The 17,319-nt window shown below is 39.2% G+C and overlaps 1 protein-coding gene across 4 annotated transcripts in view; it reads left to right on the top strand.

The window, feature by feature from the left end:
- Nucleotides 1–17,319, top strand: part of ARHGEF7 (Rho guanine nucleotide exchange factor 7) — a 128,112-nt gene that overhangs the window by 88,109 nt on the left and 22,684 nt on the right. For all 4 annotated transcript variants that reach the window (XM_069770259.1, XM_069770260.1, XM_069770262.1 and 1 more), the window contains 7 exons: nt 4,809–4,947; nt 5,850–5,909; nt 7,111–7,257; nt 9,156–9,242; nt 12,762–12,840; nt 14,246–14,385; nt 15,082–15,306. In XM_069770259.1, the coding sequence (XP_069626360.1) occupies nt 4,809–4,947; nt 5,850–5,909; nt 7,111–7,257; nt 9,156–9,242; nt 12,762–12,840; nt 14,246–14,385; nt 15,082–15,306 (877 nt within the window). The remainder of the gene's footprint in view (nt 1–4,808; nt 4,948–5,849; nt 5,910–7,110; nt 7,258–9,155; nt 9,243–12,761; nt 12,841–14,245; nt 14,386–15,081; nt 15,307–17,319) is intronic.

Genomic DNA, 17,319 nt, shown 5'->3' with positions numbered 1-17,319 from the left:
TGATTTGCAACTTTTGAGGCATCTGTACTAAGAAAGATTTGAACGTATTAATAGGGCTTAAAGACACTTTTCATGGTGACCTTTAAAATATCTGAAGCTGTGAACTAACTCTAGTCTGGAGCGAAGAGAACTTTTCAGCTCGAAGTTTCAGGATAAATGAAGCACAGCACTTTCATACGCTTTTCTGCATTCTGTTCTGTAAAACAACGCAAGTAGTGAATTCAAGTCTCAGCTGCCTCTTTCTGAAAAGATACTTGTTTAGGCAGTTGTGACTAAGTTGATGATTTCACCGTTCAAAAGTTTTTTCCTGTTCAGCTAAATGATACCTTTTTAAAAAACGTACTGCTTAGCTGTGGGCCGGAGTTTTATTTAGCATATATTGCCTAGGAGAGTGTGGTACTTGCAGGCATCATTTGCAATTGTGACATGAAAGAGCCATTGTCTTTGGCAAAGCAGCTGCGCTCTTCAGCTAATGACACTGACTTTCAAGCAGCTATTAATTAAAAGACAGTTGTGAACTGCTGCCGTATTCAAACAGTATTTTAATCCACCCATATTTTATTAAAAGTAAACCTTTCAGTTATGTTCTGTATTGCATTTGTCCTTTGTGAATAAATGAAGGACGCTCACTTTAAGCTTTGAGCTAAAGCAACGTCCATTTTGCCAAATATTTTATGTCCGCGAAGCTGCAGAGGTAGCAGGTTGGTTTAGCATGAGCAGACTGCTAACGGGGTCTGCGTGATGGAACTGCTCAGACAAAATTTTGGTACTATTGTATTAAAAGAGTGTGTGTGTGTGTGTCTGTGTGTTCACACTACAGTTTGAACAAGCTGGCATGTCAAAACTTGTCAGAGGGAAGCACAGAAGTGTGTGAAAGAAAACATTGTCCTCATGAGAATGTTGGGAGGAAAACGACGTCATTCAGTTTTAATTACACCTATTAAGACTGCTCTGTGTAAAAGGCTTCCTGATGATGCCATTGCTAAGCGTGTTTTTCAGGACTTTGTGTACATTTCAAGTGAGCTGAGGTTTAAACTTGCTTAGTAGGTTCCTACACTATGATTAAGGAAAAGGGAGGTGATAAAACAATGGAGTATCTTGTGTGGAAGAGCAGTGAATGGTCTGGAAACTGCTGCAACATTGCGTAACCACAGAGTGTGTTTAGTCAAAGGCGTTGCAGAGTAGACAGTGAAAACAAGATAGTGTCAGGGTTTTATTTCAGCTTTCCAAGTAGTCGATTTTAATTCAGGCTACAGCGAGTTTTCTCCTGTTTTCTCACACATTTATTTCATAATGCCGAAGTCGGGAAGAAATGGAACAGTGATAATGAAAATTAGAAATGCGAATGTGGGTGAAATGGTAACCAATGTTCCTCCTACTGTAGAGGCATTAAATGGAAAAAAAAAGGGGGGGGGCACAAGCATTGTGTTGGTGGATAGCTCAGCAAATACCATTTATATAATGCATTTGTATGCACCCAGCAGCATGGAGATGGCCGAGGTAAATAGGAATAGGATTTTTTTTTCCTCTTTGCAATCTGAAGGCAAAAATTAGTGCTGTTCAGAACAATGTTAAATTGAACGGTGTGTGGTATTTGTGATTGGCATGTCCTGTAGAACATACTGCTGTGCTGGGAGGGGAAAGAGAAGCTGCATAGATACACATATGGATTGCGCTGCTTGAAATGGGGAAGAATAGCAGATAATGTGAAAGGGAATAAATAGTTGATAAAGTTAGGCAGCAGGGGTTGTGTGTCTGGCTAAAGCAAACAAAATGCAAAGAACGAGTTTAAATGGTTACTTCCTGTTGGCTCTTGTAGCAAATGTCTTTCATTTAAAATAAAATAGATGAAGATACTTATCAAGTACCATATGTAATCTAGCTTTATGATGGTGACATGGGTTGGGGTGCTTACAGGGAGAATTAATGGATAAAACAACAAAAAAGCAGTATCGTGCAGATGATCAGTGTCATATACAGAGTGAATCGAAATATAAAACCACTGGGTGCCTTCTGACAGAAGGGCTTTCACAGGTGAGCTTTGGTAAAGCTTCCTGTGGAAACTGGGCGCCGTACCTTCATTTGCCTGCCTCATCACCTTGCTGGAAATCGGTCCCTACTTTTTAGCTGAGTCAGGAGGAGAGGACGTGCCACCACACCAGAGCCATGCGGCTTAATGTTTCGTTTCAGTGAATTAGCCTGAATCCTGGATGAACAAGCAGCTGGTAACTCTGTAAAACCAAATCATGAGTCAAAATCCTTAGTCTTGTTTAGGGTGCCACCAGAATCAATTGGCAAGTTCTGGAGTTGGTGTGGTTTTATGCTGAGTAAGGGCTGTGACTAAGAAAGCATAAGGCAAAGTAGGTTTTCAGGCTCTAGGTATACAGAGTTGGCCAGCTTTATTTCTTCAATCTAAAGTTAAGCTAGAAAAGTACTCTTTTCTAAAAGTAGGTTTATCTGTGTTGCATTAATATAATTTTTCATGCAAGGTACTGCAGGAGGTTTTTTCGTGGGGTTTTAATTTTGGCTAAAACCTGATTGTGTCATGAGCTGGTTTTAGGAAGCCTGGAGTTGCTGATACACGCTGCTTGAGAGGGATGTAGCAAGGTCTGCCTGCTGGAGCTGTGGGCGTTCTCAAGTGTGCCCAGCCCTTCTCTTTGCATCTTTAAAACGCGAGGTCGGCCGGTGTTGGGAAATCCCTTCACCGGCTTTCTCGGCTCTGCAGTTGAGTACAGCAGAAATTGCACAAATACATGCACCGAGGAGTGCCTGGGCCTAGTCAGAATGGGGATGGAGTGCTCTAAAAGAGGTGGCCTAAGGTTATGTTGGACCTGACAGTTCAGAAAGGGCACTGCATGTATTTAAGCAAGGTAGTGTAAGTAAATGCCAATTAATTAATTTGAGGACAAGTAAACATTGGAGTAAACTGTATGGAAAAGTACCTTCTGTTCTGTAAACTTGGGGAAACTTTAGCAGCTGGGAGGAGAGAGATCGGGGTGGGATGGTGGGTAAAGCATTTACATTGGGATGGGAAGGTTGTGGTTCACGTTCTTGTTCTGCTCTCTTATCTGTTGGGACAGATGACATCAGTAAAGTGTCACTTGGTCTGAAATGGGAAGGAGTGTGCGTGTGTCTTGGGGGAGGTAGGGAGGTCTGTTTTGTCGGAATCTATGTAATGCTTTTATATAGCATGACTCACTGATAATTGAGCACGTGTATTATGGCAGTGTCCTATCAGTGTCTGTTTCCTAGGGAAACTGAGCAGGTCAGGATTAGCTTTCTTCATGGAAATGCTGTGCCCTAGGTTTGGAGATCCTTGCCCTTCCCTTTTTGTTAATGTGGCCATAATGTACAAGTGTTCCTCTTTTATTGCTGTTGTTTGACACTGGGTTTATACTTTCTGAAAGTACTGAATCTGGTAGCTGGCTAAGGCTTCCTTTGAAAAATGAGACTATGCCAATAACCAGGGAGGGGAAAAAATTTTTAAGTAGTAATTCTGACTTACGGGGGCGTAATGCTATTAATCAGTAGAAAGATAATCTTAGAGTAGAATTTACTCGACTGTCACATGAGAATAGTGGGTTTTTGTTGTGGGGTTTTTTTTTTGAGAACTAGTTAATTTATTATAGCAAGGGCTGAAAACATGAGCAACCCTATCTGCAGACGTTTGGAATGACACAGCTTGAGTACAAGAAGATGTTAATCTTTTTAATAAGCGGCTTTCTGAATTTTCTTTATTTAGATTTTGTCTTTAGAATCCCATGTTCTTCTGCAACTTGTATTTTCTGAAGCCTGGAAGTCAGCCCAGGTGCTGCTGTATCTTCCTTTCCCCATGGAGAGAGCTCACTTTGTTCTTGGTCATTTAAACTCTTGAAAAGCTTGTCCTCCACCATAGTCCTCTGAAACCTCTGCTTTATGAGGAAGCAGAATATGTAGCTATTTTAAGTCTCCTTGATAGCAAAGTAAGCTGGAATTCCCAGGATGCGCTGCTTTTTAAACTGAGTTAATGTAAAAAGTTGAGGGGCTGGGCCAGTTCTTGGAAATGACAAATAGGAAAAAACATCTGGGTAGGGGAAGTAGCAGTTCGTGATACTTGGAGAGCATGGATTTCTTACAGCAGCTTTGCTGTCCAAACAAGTGTGTTGTGTGAGTACACCCTCAGTGAAACCCTAACTCATTTGAGAATAGATTGCCCAGTAATTATTTCTACTATGGTCTACCATTTGTATGGCTGTTGGTTAGTTGGTCATTCTGCAGTAACACCTTGGATGTGTGAGATGAGGTCATTAAACATGTAAGTGTGGGAGGAAAAAAGGTCCTGAAACATTCTGTGTCTTCCCGTTAGTGCCTGACACCTTAAAAATATCAATGCTTGATTAGATATGAAGCCATTGACTCATTTATGCTTGTGTATTACCTGTGTAAATCACTTCTAAGGTCAGATGTCGTTTTACTAGAATAAAGAGCTGAGTAATAAAATACAGCGCAAATGGCTTTATTCTGTAATCTTTGCTCAGATGGGGTACTCTGTCTTTGAGCATCAGTTGCCTAGAACGGTGGGTTTGATCCTGTGTCTGTTGTTCCCTGGATGGACCCCAAATCTGCAAATGTCTTTGTTCTTGTATTTTATTTAATGCAGAAACTGATTGCAGCACTTAAATTGTACTTGAGTTACTTTTTGATTTATTTGGCCTCTTGTTTTATTGGCAGAATTCATTGTGGATGAAAGACTGAAGTGAAGAACCCAATGTAATTTTAATTGCCTTGGTAATTTGATCTTAATTTGCTTAAATATCTTGTGTACACAGTGAGGAGCTAGGAGAATTCATGGAGATGAAAGGTGCCAACAGCCCTGGGATCCTTGTACTGACCACGGGCCTCAGCAAACCTTTTATGCGTCTGGATAAATACCCCACGTTACTCAAAGAACTTGAAAGGCACATGGAGGTATATCTTATCAGCATTTATGTTCCAGCTTAATGATGATTTGACAACAATTATTTTAAAGGTACATGTCAAACATGATGGGACCCAAAATTACATTTGTTTGCTCTTCCGTCAGCCTTCTAAAATATAGGCTGGAGTGGTTTAAAATTTAGTGCAGTAAAACTTCCTGTAAAAGCTAAACGTTTAAAGTAAAACTAGCCAGAGAAGCTAATCTTCACTGCTAGAACAGTCTTGCAGGGTCTTTGGTTGACTTGACGTTAAACGTGTCTCCTGCGTACTGCTCGAGGCTACTTTATCTTGTAGAAGGAGCGCTGCTTCTCGTCTTAGGACCTCAGCATATCGAACACATCACTGGAGTAGTCCCTTTGACTTCACTGAACACTGTCCAAAACCGATCTTTCCAATATGGGAAGGTGTTTGAGGAGCTACTGTTTCCGCCTTTGCGTTTTATAGGTTAGACTTTTGGAGTGTGAAGGAGGGAGAGAAATAGAAAGTGTATGGGTCTTTGTCTTGTCACACAATTTGGTTTGTCAGGCAGTGACAATGGAACTTACTAGTCTGCAAGGAATCTGGTTTGTGACAAAGCTAACATGCCAAATAAAACTCTTTAAAATAAACACGTTCCTATTAGGATTTCAAAATCTCTTATCTACTAGGTCTTGTAAAACTTCATTGGCTCTGTTTTAAGCATAAGTAGGAACGTTATACATGCTTCTTCATTTTTACTACAAGCAAGACCACCAGTGTTTGATATAAGAATAAGAAGGCTGTGAAAAGAGAGCAGATTGGTCTACAACTTCTATTTTACAGAATTTCTTGTTTTTAGTTAAGCCTCTAAAAATTTTTTTGTTAAATTTTACTAGAACTGAAGTTTTTATGTGTGTTTTCTTCATTGTTTTTAGGATTATCATCCGGATCGTCCAGATATTCAAAAATCCATGACTGCCTTCAAAAATCTTTCTGTAAGAGTGATAAAAAACAGATGATATATTTTAAGTAGAATGTTTTCTAATTTCATCCCCCTCTATTGCTTTTAAAAAAAGTGAAGCTTTTTTGTAAATGTTTGTATAAGAAGTCTTTGAAAGCCTGGAAATTGATGCTGTTTGTGGGGAGAGCTAGGGATGGTAATTTGCTGGGGAGTTAGAGCAAATAGACTATTAATGTCAGAGCAACAGAAAGCATTCTGCATCTCTTGGTCTGCCCTCTTGCTCGTGCTTCGTCTCCCTTTTGCCTAGTGGTGGCATAACTAGTGTCCTGAAGAAGGGCTTCTTTGCAACAATTGAGTATATTTTCCGAGTTTTTTCTAAAGTGCATTCCTTCTAGGGGAATGGTGTTGGAGTTGGGGGAGAGAGGATGAAGGGGAAAGTGCTAGTGAAGTTCAGAAGATATGAACTTCTAGGAATAATGGGAGCAGGAAGCCTAATTTGAACAGATGAGCTGTCTGTTACTGTCTTTAAAAAACCAAACACAAACCACACCTCAACTGCAACAAGTATATACTTAATGCAGTCTCAGTTACAATAAACTTAATGTTTTGTCCTTCCTGTTAGGAGTGTGTGCTGGTGGTACCCTGGCATTTTCTGGTTTTTATTTTTAATGCAGAAATTAAGTGTTATCTGTGTTCAGAAGAGGTTTGGGGATCCCGTTCTGTTGGATGCTTTACAAACAAGAGGAAATGAATGGGATTACAGCTAGCAGAGCAGGTTGAAGATATTTAATAAAAATAGGAACATAAGGTTATGCACACTCATAGCTGGCACAATTGTCGTGACTCTTTTTACTAAAGAAATACGCTTTGTTGTGTAGTTGTGTATTTGTGGCAGCTGTGTTACTCTTTTCTGCTGAGCCTAGCTATTTTTGGTTGGAAGTACAAAAATTTGAAATGTAAAGAAAGGAGAAATCTGAGAAACAGAGCTATGACTATGAACTTGGAATGGTATTTGAAGTCAGTGTATTGAAAGGAAAAATAATAATATTGAAGTGCAAAACTAGTTTTGTAGGAAATATTGGTATAGTCATCTAAATGAAAATGTTTCAAGTTAGGTGCTGTCTTCTGTGTACTACAAGCACGACAGTAAATATAAATGTAGTGGTATTTCTATCCTTAATCTGCTCCAAATTGATAAAGTTGATAGAGATGGTATTTTTCTCTGTGTTTGTTAGGCACAATGTCAAGAAGTACGGAAACGGAAAGAACTTGAACTACAAATACTGACAGAGGCTATCCGTTGTTGGGAGGGAGAGGATATTAAAACACTTGGCAATGTGATTTACATGTCCCAGGTCATGATTCAGTGTGCTGGAAGTGAGGTAATGTCCTTCTCATTTTTACTGTCAGTCTTTTTTTTCCATTTTGAATAAAATTAATTCTAATAGTTACGCAGCAGAAATAAACAATGCTTCAGAGATACTAATCTAGACTAAAATCTTTTTCTACTGATTTAAGGCTTTTATTACAAAACCTGAAATAAATGTCCTTGAAGATGGATGGTCTCATCTGTAAAATTTACTAAAACATAACCACATATAGCAGTTATAAACATATGAAGATGACTTTGCAGGATTATTTTCAAAGTGCATAATTAAACAGGATTTTCCATGTGTAGTTATGCTACAGGATCATTTTGCATAGCAGTTATTACGGCTTGTTTTAAATAACAAAAACTTTCAAGTTTGGTATTGTATTGTATGCTGTCTGAGGCACACTTTTTCCTTGCTGTTTTGGGCACTTAGCTCCAGCAGTAAATTTTAAAATACAAGCTTGAGAACCAAGTGGTTTTGGAGAAATAGGATAGGATGAGACATTAGAAAGTTGAAGGTGACACTGGGGTGGTTTTTTAAAATGCAAACCAACCAAACAAAACACACAAAGAAAAGGTTGTCCTACCAGAAATAATGTTAAAATAATCTTAAAGTGTTAACAGAAGGGAAATGTTATACAGATGACTGACATGTTTTTACTGTAAGTTGTTCCCCTGTAAAATCAATGAAGCTTTGAACCTGGTGGGGCTTTTGAATTGCAACCTCATTCAGTCAGCTTCCTCCCTTAGAACAAAGGTGCCCATAAATATCAAAAAAGAGTAAAGTGTTTATGCAACTGAATGTTTAAAAATTTGTTGCCTGATGTTTTTCTCTCAGATATTTTGTTAGGTGTTAAAATAAATAAATAAGATTCAGTAGTGCTGATAGTGCATCTTCTGCAGTGCCATCTCTTCTTGTAGTCTTAAAACTAAACCAAAACACCACCCCACCCCCCACTCTCATAATGAGCTAAAATGTCAAATGTAATGTCTGTCAGAAGTTTCTGCGTAGCATTACAGTTTTTTGACTAGATATAGAACAGCTTCATTTGTGCAAAAGCAATTGGGTTTGGTTTTGTCTTATTTTTAAATGATATAGCTATTTACAAATGTTTACTGAAAAACAAACATTAAAACTTGGTAAGGACTTGCATTGTTTTGCAAAGATGCTTGAAATTGAGACGTGGCTTTGTCAATGGATATATTTGTTTTGTCAGTAAAATTAAAACATTATACCTTAATGCTGCTTTATTTTGTTGTTTGTCTGTAGCAGTAGATTGAGTAAACCTCCTCCTTCCATAAAAATACCCCCAAAGCAAAACCACAAAGGACAACTTCATAAGTGAAACCAGCAAATTAAAGCCAGAAAAAAGTAATGAGTGTTTTTGTTGCAAATATAAGCGTTACTACTTTTCTTTGATATTCTTTTTCTACTTTGGGGCATAATCCAACATCATTCAAAAATCCAGTCTCTCCAATTTGAGAGACCACGGTCTTGACGTTACCGTAACAGCATCCATCTAAATTATATTAAGAAACATATCAAATGTGTCATTTTGGTTTTGATTAAATCGGCAAGACATTTGTTACCATATTAAACATGGTCAGTATTTCACCCAGACTGTAAAATTTCTGTTTTAAAATATTAGGCTGTAGTCTCCAGGAAGAAGCAGAGGCATGTGTTACTAGCACTTTTCAATAATCAAATAATTCTGGCACTTCTTGGGGTCTGGGGAGGGAGTGGGGGTGTTAATTCTATGGAGAGTTAATTTTGCCAGGAGCAAATACTTGTGGATTAATTACGGAGTTGTAACATTGATGGTAGTTTTTAATAATATAAAACAGAAAAGGGGGGGGCGAGGGGCTTCTGATGTTGTATTTACTTTTTCATTTTCTTTTTTTGATAAGGAAAAGAATGAAAGGTATCTTCTTCTCTTCCCTAATATTTTGCTAATGTTGTCTGCCAGCCCGAGAATGAGTGGGTTTATCTATCAGGTAAGGTAATACACGTACATATGTGTATAAATGTGTTGGGGTGTGTTTTTTTCCAAATGGTATTTTGTAGAAAATTTGGAAGGATTATTAAACTTTTACATTATAAAAATAAAAGGTAATTTCTACAATAGGAACTGGTGACATGTTTTATAAAATTCTGGGCTAGAAGCGCAGGGTTTGATTTTTGCAGTTATGACTATCAGTAAAGGTTTTTTTACCTTGTTAGTAGTAGCTAATGAGAGGAAGTATCGGTAGCTTTTTAGATCTACGTAGGAAAACAATGCTGTTATACAGGTTGGTTAGTGCTCTTTGCTGGTCGAGTCTTAGCAAAATTACACAGCACTCTTAAGCTTTCATGGGTGTGAGTTAGGCTGTTACCATCTGTTTCTTTAGGCGCATCTACAGTAGTATTTTATCTTTGAATCAGCAGAGCACTTTTGGAATTAATCTTCTAGTTTTTTCTGTTTAGTGATCTTTGAGTCACAGTGTAGAAGTCATTTTGGGGCTCGGAGACTAGATTCCCTCTGGATGAAGCTGAACTGGAAGGCATGCTCCAAAAGTGCACTTGATCTGCTCCAGCTACTGGAGCAGATGAAGTGCATGGACTGACGTTTAGTCCCTGGCCCCAGCCTAGAGCTAGCCCACTGTGACACCACCCAAAATGCATACAACGTGGCCTTGAGGTCCTCAGCACCGGTGTTTAACTTCACAAATCATCTGCTCGCTGCTGGTAGACAGTCTTTGAGCTCTCTACCAAGTTTCCTAGCTGAATACCCGTGCCTGTTTCCCCACTACAGAAATGGAACAACTCTGCTATAGTGCAGGAGGATCAGTGCCGATTGGGTTGGCTCCCCTGTAGCTCTAGGACACAGTGCTTTTTCAGAAGCACTTGCATTTTGGGTGTGTGTTTCAAAAGACACCCGAGAAGTAAAGCTAAAGCAAATGCACAGTCCACGACTTCCTGAAATCTTTATAAAATGTTCTTCAAGTATTGCTATGTGGTTTCCAGTAGAAAACCAAAAGCAAGGGAAAAACTGCAGCAAAGTTCTAAAAGGAGACAGATACTTCACCTGCTGTAAGTATGTAAATCAGGCTCTTGAGCAGTTTGTTCCTTGCTCCCGAGCAGTGACTGGCCTGCCGTGAAGGAATGCTGCAGCTTAGTCATTCGGGGTTCCTACATGATCAACCACAGCCAGTCACAAACTGTGTGACTTTTTTTATTATTTTTTAATTAAGAGCAATTAAATTTGAAATTTCATGTTTGGATTTGTATCTTACCTGCCATGACGGTAGCTGGATTTGTCTCAGACAGTGTTGCATTAGGTGGTTCAAGTGGACAATCAAGTTTGTTAGCTTTGTGCTGCTTTTAAGAATTTTTGGCAAGTGCTTTATCCCAACACTGATGGAAAAAGATACTAGAAAAGGCAAGTGAGCTCTGTATTCCAAGTGACACATCCAGAATTTCTGATGAAGGTAGATCTTCTGTACTGGTTACAAAGGCAACTGACTGGAAGTTTAGTGTGTTAACAAACAAACAATATGAAATTAAACAATCTGTCAGGCTTTAATTTGCTCTCCTATTGTACATCACTTACATTTCTTCCTCCTCGCTCCCACCTTGTTCCCCAGGTGCACAGCATTGTTCAGTAAATAAGCATTTTTCTGTGCATTTGTCTTCAGCTGCTATTAAGTATGGCCACAGCACTTAGTGTTCGCCATCCAACCCTCTGTTGAATGCAGAGCTCTTAATTTCCTCATAACCTCTCATGTGATTTTCCCAACACTGAGAACTTCTCAAATTTTAATGACTACGTATTCACAGCAGGGTAAAATTATTTCATCACTGTTTGTGTCTGAGACAGTGGCTCAGAGCCATGTCTAGGTTGCGTAACGTAGGCCGCCTGAACTTTTCTTCTGACATTCTTCTCAGAACTGGGATGGATATGGACAGAAGATGATGCAGCTCCCTCAGTCATTCCCAGGGAAATGATGCCACTGGAGGCAGCATCTTACATTACACCCTCCCTGCATTACTGAATATTCCAGTTATCAGCATGTTTCAGGTTTTCTGGTTGATAGTGCTGATATCTGCCATGTGAGCTAATGGGGAGAACTTTAAGCAGTGGTAAACTGAAGCCCCGAGGGGCACAGGCCATACTTCACAGGAGGGCTTCACAATTGCGCGTTGAAAGAAGGGGAATGTAAACGATTCACAAGTTTAGTTCTGTTTTCTTTATGTTTTGCTGACTTTGTACTTTTTCTCTCCATGTGGTTCAGGTGATCTTTGTTCTCTGTCACCGGTCTTTTGCTTAGTGTATTCCCATATTCCTTTTCCACCTACATCAGCAGTTCTTGCACCGCTCTTTCCTTGCGGTTGTGTGCCGTGTTATTCATGAACCGACAAACACAGAAAAGCAGAAGAGAGAATTTTAGGCTGCATTGTAGTGCACAATGCCACCATGTTTCCTTCAGAGGGGAAGCTGTTGCAAGAAAACTCTTCCTTCCCCTTTGGCATCTTGGGCTTGAGCATGCTTTGTGCATACAGAATATCCAGTGATTTTTAGTTTCCAAGCTTCTAAGAAACCTTTGTCCATTCTGCAGACATTAGGAAAGAAAGGGGGAAGAAAAAAAAAAAGTTGTTTTTTTTTTTCTTTTCTCTCCATTGGAGCCAAAATTCCACAGTACATAGTATTTGCGCTTTTGCCAGCAAGTGCTGAATAGTGTTTCTGTGCAGGAGAATACAGAATCTGTCTTAAAGAAGTTGTATTGAAGTTGCATTTTTGGTAGAGCATTTCATCCTGACAATATTCAGTCTTATTTATTCTTCTGTGTTTCTGAAGGGTCAAAAAGTTATCCTAAACTGACATTTTTTTTCCAGCTTGTCTGGGTTTCAAATGAGAGGTTATTTTCTGTAAAATTAATAAGTTCTTCTGAAACTTTACAAATGTAAAGGTGTGTTTGCTGCTTTCGGTTTGTTTTTTTTTTTTTTTCCCCCAGATGTTTCTGTGAGTGAATTTAGTAGTGGGGTTATTAGAGACATAAATCTTCAGTAAATAATTGATGCATGTTTAATGAAGTCTTCCTTTCTAAATCTGCTTGTACTACAAACCTTATTTTGAGAGCTAATCAAACAGTTTGCAAACAAATGTGCTTAAAGATGAGTCACCATTGCCTCTCATCATGTAATATGGATGACCCTGAAGGTCTCAGTTTCAAGAACCTGAGGCTATGATGAGTGACCACTATTACATTTGTATGGATATCACACCCTGCCTAGGTATCAAATGGACTCGTTGAAGTCACAGGTGTCATTTGCAGAAGTTGGGCATATCAAAAACTTCCATTACAAGGTGTTTTTACGGATTTTTAAAATGTTTTTAAACCCATCGGTGTGTATGTGTTTGTCAATTTACTGTGTATGTCTTTGTTCAGAGCTTGAAGTTTATATATTCTTTACTTGGTAATGTTTTTGTGTGTTTTTGATTTAACTTCAGTGTTACTGGTTTTTGGTTTTTTTAGGGAAAATTGCCAATGACAGGAATGACTATCACAAAGCTAGAAGACAGTGAAAACCATAAAAATGCATTTGAAATATCAGGTATTGACTATTAATATTTTTATTTACTACTTACTCCAGGATATACTACTTCAAATGTCAGGTGTTCAGTCTGAACAGAGGGAAAAGCTTTTCCATTGCAAGGGTGACCAAGCACTGGCACAGGTTGCCTGGAGAGATCTCCATCCTTGGAGATAGTCAAAAGCTCTCTGGCCACGGTCCTGGGCAATCAGCTCTAGGTGTCTGTGCTTAAGCAGGGAGTGGATGGCCCTACAGAGGTGCCTTCCAGCCTCAAACATCCTGTCATTATACAAATCATACAAATTTTGTAAGGCAGCTACCCGGAGCCTTGCTGGAAAGCTGCTTTTTACTGCTTGTCTTAAGCAGTTAACAAACTGTCTTTGCATGGGATTCATCCCCAGATTTCTGTATTTCCATAAATGGAGGCAGTAGCCTTGGAGGAGGTCCTTTATAATGTATGCTAAGTATGCTACTCACTGGAAGAAGAGGAATTCCAGAGACTCTGGAAGAGCTTTAAGCAAGAGCTTTCTTGTAGACATGGTCCACCTCTTTCCTGAGACTTTTAGCATCTCTAATGCCAATGATGGTTGCCATTGTGCTTACTTTGGGTAATTTCTGTCTGTTAAGGCATTTGTTTCAGCATGTACCTTACATCCTTGGGCGATTTAAAGGACAGTGGGAGCAGGGTCCACACGGTGGAGCTTCATACCTTCATTCATTTCCTGGATCAATTCTGCCTCTGAGCAGGTTGCATTTAAGTAAAGTAATTTTGACCCTCTCAAGTGGCAGGCAGTATCACACATCAATGCTAGGAGACACAGGAAAAAAGCAGTTGATGGTGCATGTTCTTCTGAGATAATAGCTATGAAGCTGACCTCGGATGAGGAATGTTGATGGGTTAAAATGGAATTAACTGCAGAAATAAAAGTAATCTTTGGTTAAGATTGCTTTCCCAAGTGACTTTTGCCTCAACTTTAATATTAGATTCAGACCAACTTTATGCCTTTTTCTGAGAGAGATTGGTGAACTGTGTTGTATAACTTCTCCTGTATTGTAGCTTACAGACTCAAGAATGACATTTTAGGCTATACACTACCTTTCCTGGGGACGATGGAGAAGCATAAGGCTACTAGATGAGCCTGTCTCCTACATCACATCTATTTCTTGTCATTAAAGGTTGTGTGTAATTATAGAGGTGGGGAAGAAGGTAGAACTCCTATGCCTGGCACAAGAACAAATTTAAGTGGAGAAAATGTCTGTTAAAACTGGAAAACTGAGATGCTGTTGTACTGAAAATAAAGGTTAAAATTTTTGCTTGGTACTCACGGGATACAATGTTTTAGGAAATGAGTGTCTTTATAATCATGTCAGACTGAGTAAAGTGTTCTTCTGTGGTTTCCTACATCTTATATTTTCTGTCACGTAGGAACGATGATTGAAAGAATACTAGTGTCTTGTAACAACCAGCAAGATTTGCATGAATGGGTGGATCACCTGCAGAAGCAAACCAAAGTCACAACTGTTGGGAATCCCACCATTAAACCTCACTCTGTGCCATCTCACACGGTAAGAAAGAGCTTCTAGATTGAAGTGAATGAGCAGTGTATGCAGGATTAAGTCATCTGGCAAATATACCACCATGTAAAGCATTTTTTTAGCCATTAGTAACAAGAACTGAATGTTATGACTAGTTTAATGGGTCAAAAAAATCATTCTGTTTTTTATTCTTTGTTCACACAATGAAAAGCTTAGATCTTGGTGTAATAGTTTAACAGGGTAAAAGAAAATTATCGCTACTTTTTCTGTTTTGACCAAATAATACACCACCAAGTAATGCACCACCATCTTTTAAACCACCATCTTTTAAGTATCCTTAGAACAGTAGGTTTTAATTGGTGATGTACTTGACAGGCTGTGGAGAAACTATTTCCTTAAGTACTTTCTTTTGGGTTCTGCATTTGAGTTGTCAGATATGAATGGATCTAAATTTAGCTCCATCCTCAGTGGTGAGAGAAGTGGGAGCAGGGCTGCTTGTAGCTGTTCTTTCTTTAGTGCGTGCTCTGTCTGTGGTAGACAATAAAAATTTCTTCAGGCTCCATTTTTCCAAGTAATAGTTTAGTGTAAAAATTTTCAAAGGCCAGCTGTAATAAACGGAAGGACTAGATAGTGAGTGAGATTATTTCACCAATCCTTGATGTTATTATGTCTTTATGACAATAACATACTTTTTTTCCCTTCCCATCACCTTTGCGTCTTTGACAGCTTCCTTCCCATCCAGTAACGCCCTCCAGCAAGCATTCGGACAGTAAGCCGATACCACTGACTCCTGCGTACCACACTCTTCCTCATCCGTCACATCATGGGACTCCGCATACCACGATAAACTGGGGACCTCTGGAACCTCCGAAAACCCCCAAGCCTTGGAGTCTGAGCTGCTTACGGCCCGCACCTCCATTACGGCCTTCAGCAGCTCTTTGTTATAAAGAGGTAAGCTGTGGCAGCCAAGAAATTTGACTGTGTAGCAGGCCTGCAACGGGAAGTTTAACTTTTTTTATGCGCTACCATTTTACAATTTTGTGCGTGTTTTTATATAAAGAGGATTTAACAGCCAATGCTGAATCAATGGTAATGGGCTAGTGAATGCTGTTTATTTCAAACAGGGATTTAGTCTTGCAGCTCAGAAGATACTAAGGCTTGTTGGGAGAGGCTTCCCCTGCTTCTTCCAAGTGCTTCCACTTATTTCCACTCTTTATCCAGTTAATAAATCGGACAGTTTCTTTTTTTAAATTTTCTTTTAAACTAGAAATTCATTATGTTGATCATCCAGACTTATTGCAAAGTAAGTTATTTGCTAAGCATACTGCAAAGTATCTAGGATAAGGGATCCTATGGTGCTTCAAAATGCTGTATCAAATTATTCTACACAGCTGTGGTGGTATAATTGACTCTTGGTTCCTCAGTATTTGCCAGTGTTACTAGGCAACAATAGCATATTAAAAAAAAATGCTAACTGTCAAAATATATGTAATGTTTTTGTACTCAAAAGAATCTGATGGCTAATGTTACTATTAGGGAAAAAAAAGCTTAGATTTTAACATGCTGTTGTATTTTTTAATTAGCATACGGTCTGAAACGGGAATCTGTTCCAAGAGAAATAAAATGTGGTGTTTTTAACCACGAAAAGATGGTGGTGGTAGGTTAATTTGGCCCTGCCACTACATTTTGCACGGTTCTGTAAATAGTAAAGAAATGTTAGATTTATGTTGGAAGTCTGTGTGTATGTAAGGAGGAGAATATTACATGCTCTGTGGCTTGGTGATGCCTCCTGTTTCAGTGTCTGTCATATGTTCTCATGATACTAATTTAGTGTGAAGCAACAGGGCCCAGAAGGAGTCATGCAGTTATGCCTAAGAATATTTTATTCTGTGTCGTGGTTTAACCCCAGCCAGCAACTAAGCACCACGCAGCCGCTCACTCACTCCCCCCCCATCCAGTGGGATGGGGGAGAAAATCAGGAAAAGAAGTAAAACTCCTGGGTTGAGATAAGAACGGTTTAATAGAACAGAAAAGAAGAAACTAATAATGATAATGATAACACTAATAAAATGACAACAGTAGTAATAAAAGGATTGGAACATACAAATGATGCGCAGAGCAATTGCTCACCACCTGCAGACCGACACCCAGCCAGTCCCCAAGCGGCGAATCCCTGCCCCCCACTCCCCAGTTCCTAAACCAGATGGGACGTCACATGGAATGGAATACACTGTTGGCCAGTTTGGGTCAGGTGCCCTGGCTGGGCATGAGAAGCTGAAAAATCCTTGACTATAGTCTAAACACTACTGAGCAACAGCTGAAAACATCAGTGTTATCAACATTCTTCACATACTGAACTCAAAACATAGCACTGTACCAGCTACTAGGAAGACAGTTAACTACATCCCAGCTGAAACCAGGACATTCTGCAAGCATGAGATGTTGACAGAAAAATTTTATTTTGCAGACATGTAACTTGCAGTTTCTTAGAAAGTACAGCCTAAACACTGTGCCCCAGTGTGGCCTGGCTGTGTTATTTTTGTGGTGGCTGTGTGTCTGTGACTTCTTTTCTTTTGTAAATCCCCTAAACAACAGGGAAAAAGTGATAGGTGATCAGCAATTGGAAGGTTAGTATTCAGGCTTAGTTGCTACAAGAGGTTCTTCTGTTTTGCTGTACTATATGCTCATTTGTAATTTACGTTAAATTCCTTTCACGCTTTCATGTGTAGGGCACTGAATTCTCCCATCTGGTAAAATTTCAATCATCTTTACAGTGTTTAGCATACAATGATGTTCAAAACCTATCTTCATCTTCTTTGGTCTGTCTTGCTCATTCACCTTTTTACTTTCTTGTTCTATATTTTTATAGAGGATGTCTTGTATCCTTAAGGTAAGGGGTAGACCAGTATATTCCTTTTGTTCCTGTAACCTAGCATTGTTCCTGTAAATCAGCATGACCACGTT

Source organism: Haliaeetus albicilla, chromosome 25, assembly GCF_947461875.1.
Source record: "Haliaeetus albicilla chromosome 25, bHalAlb1.1, whole genome shotgun sequence".
Taxonomy (NCBI): domain Eukaryota; kingdom Metazoa; phylum Chordata; class Aves; order Accipitriformes; family Accipitridae; genus Haliaeetus; species Haliaeetus albicilla.
This window is presented reverse-complemented; position numbering and strand designations above follow the sequence as displayed.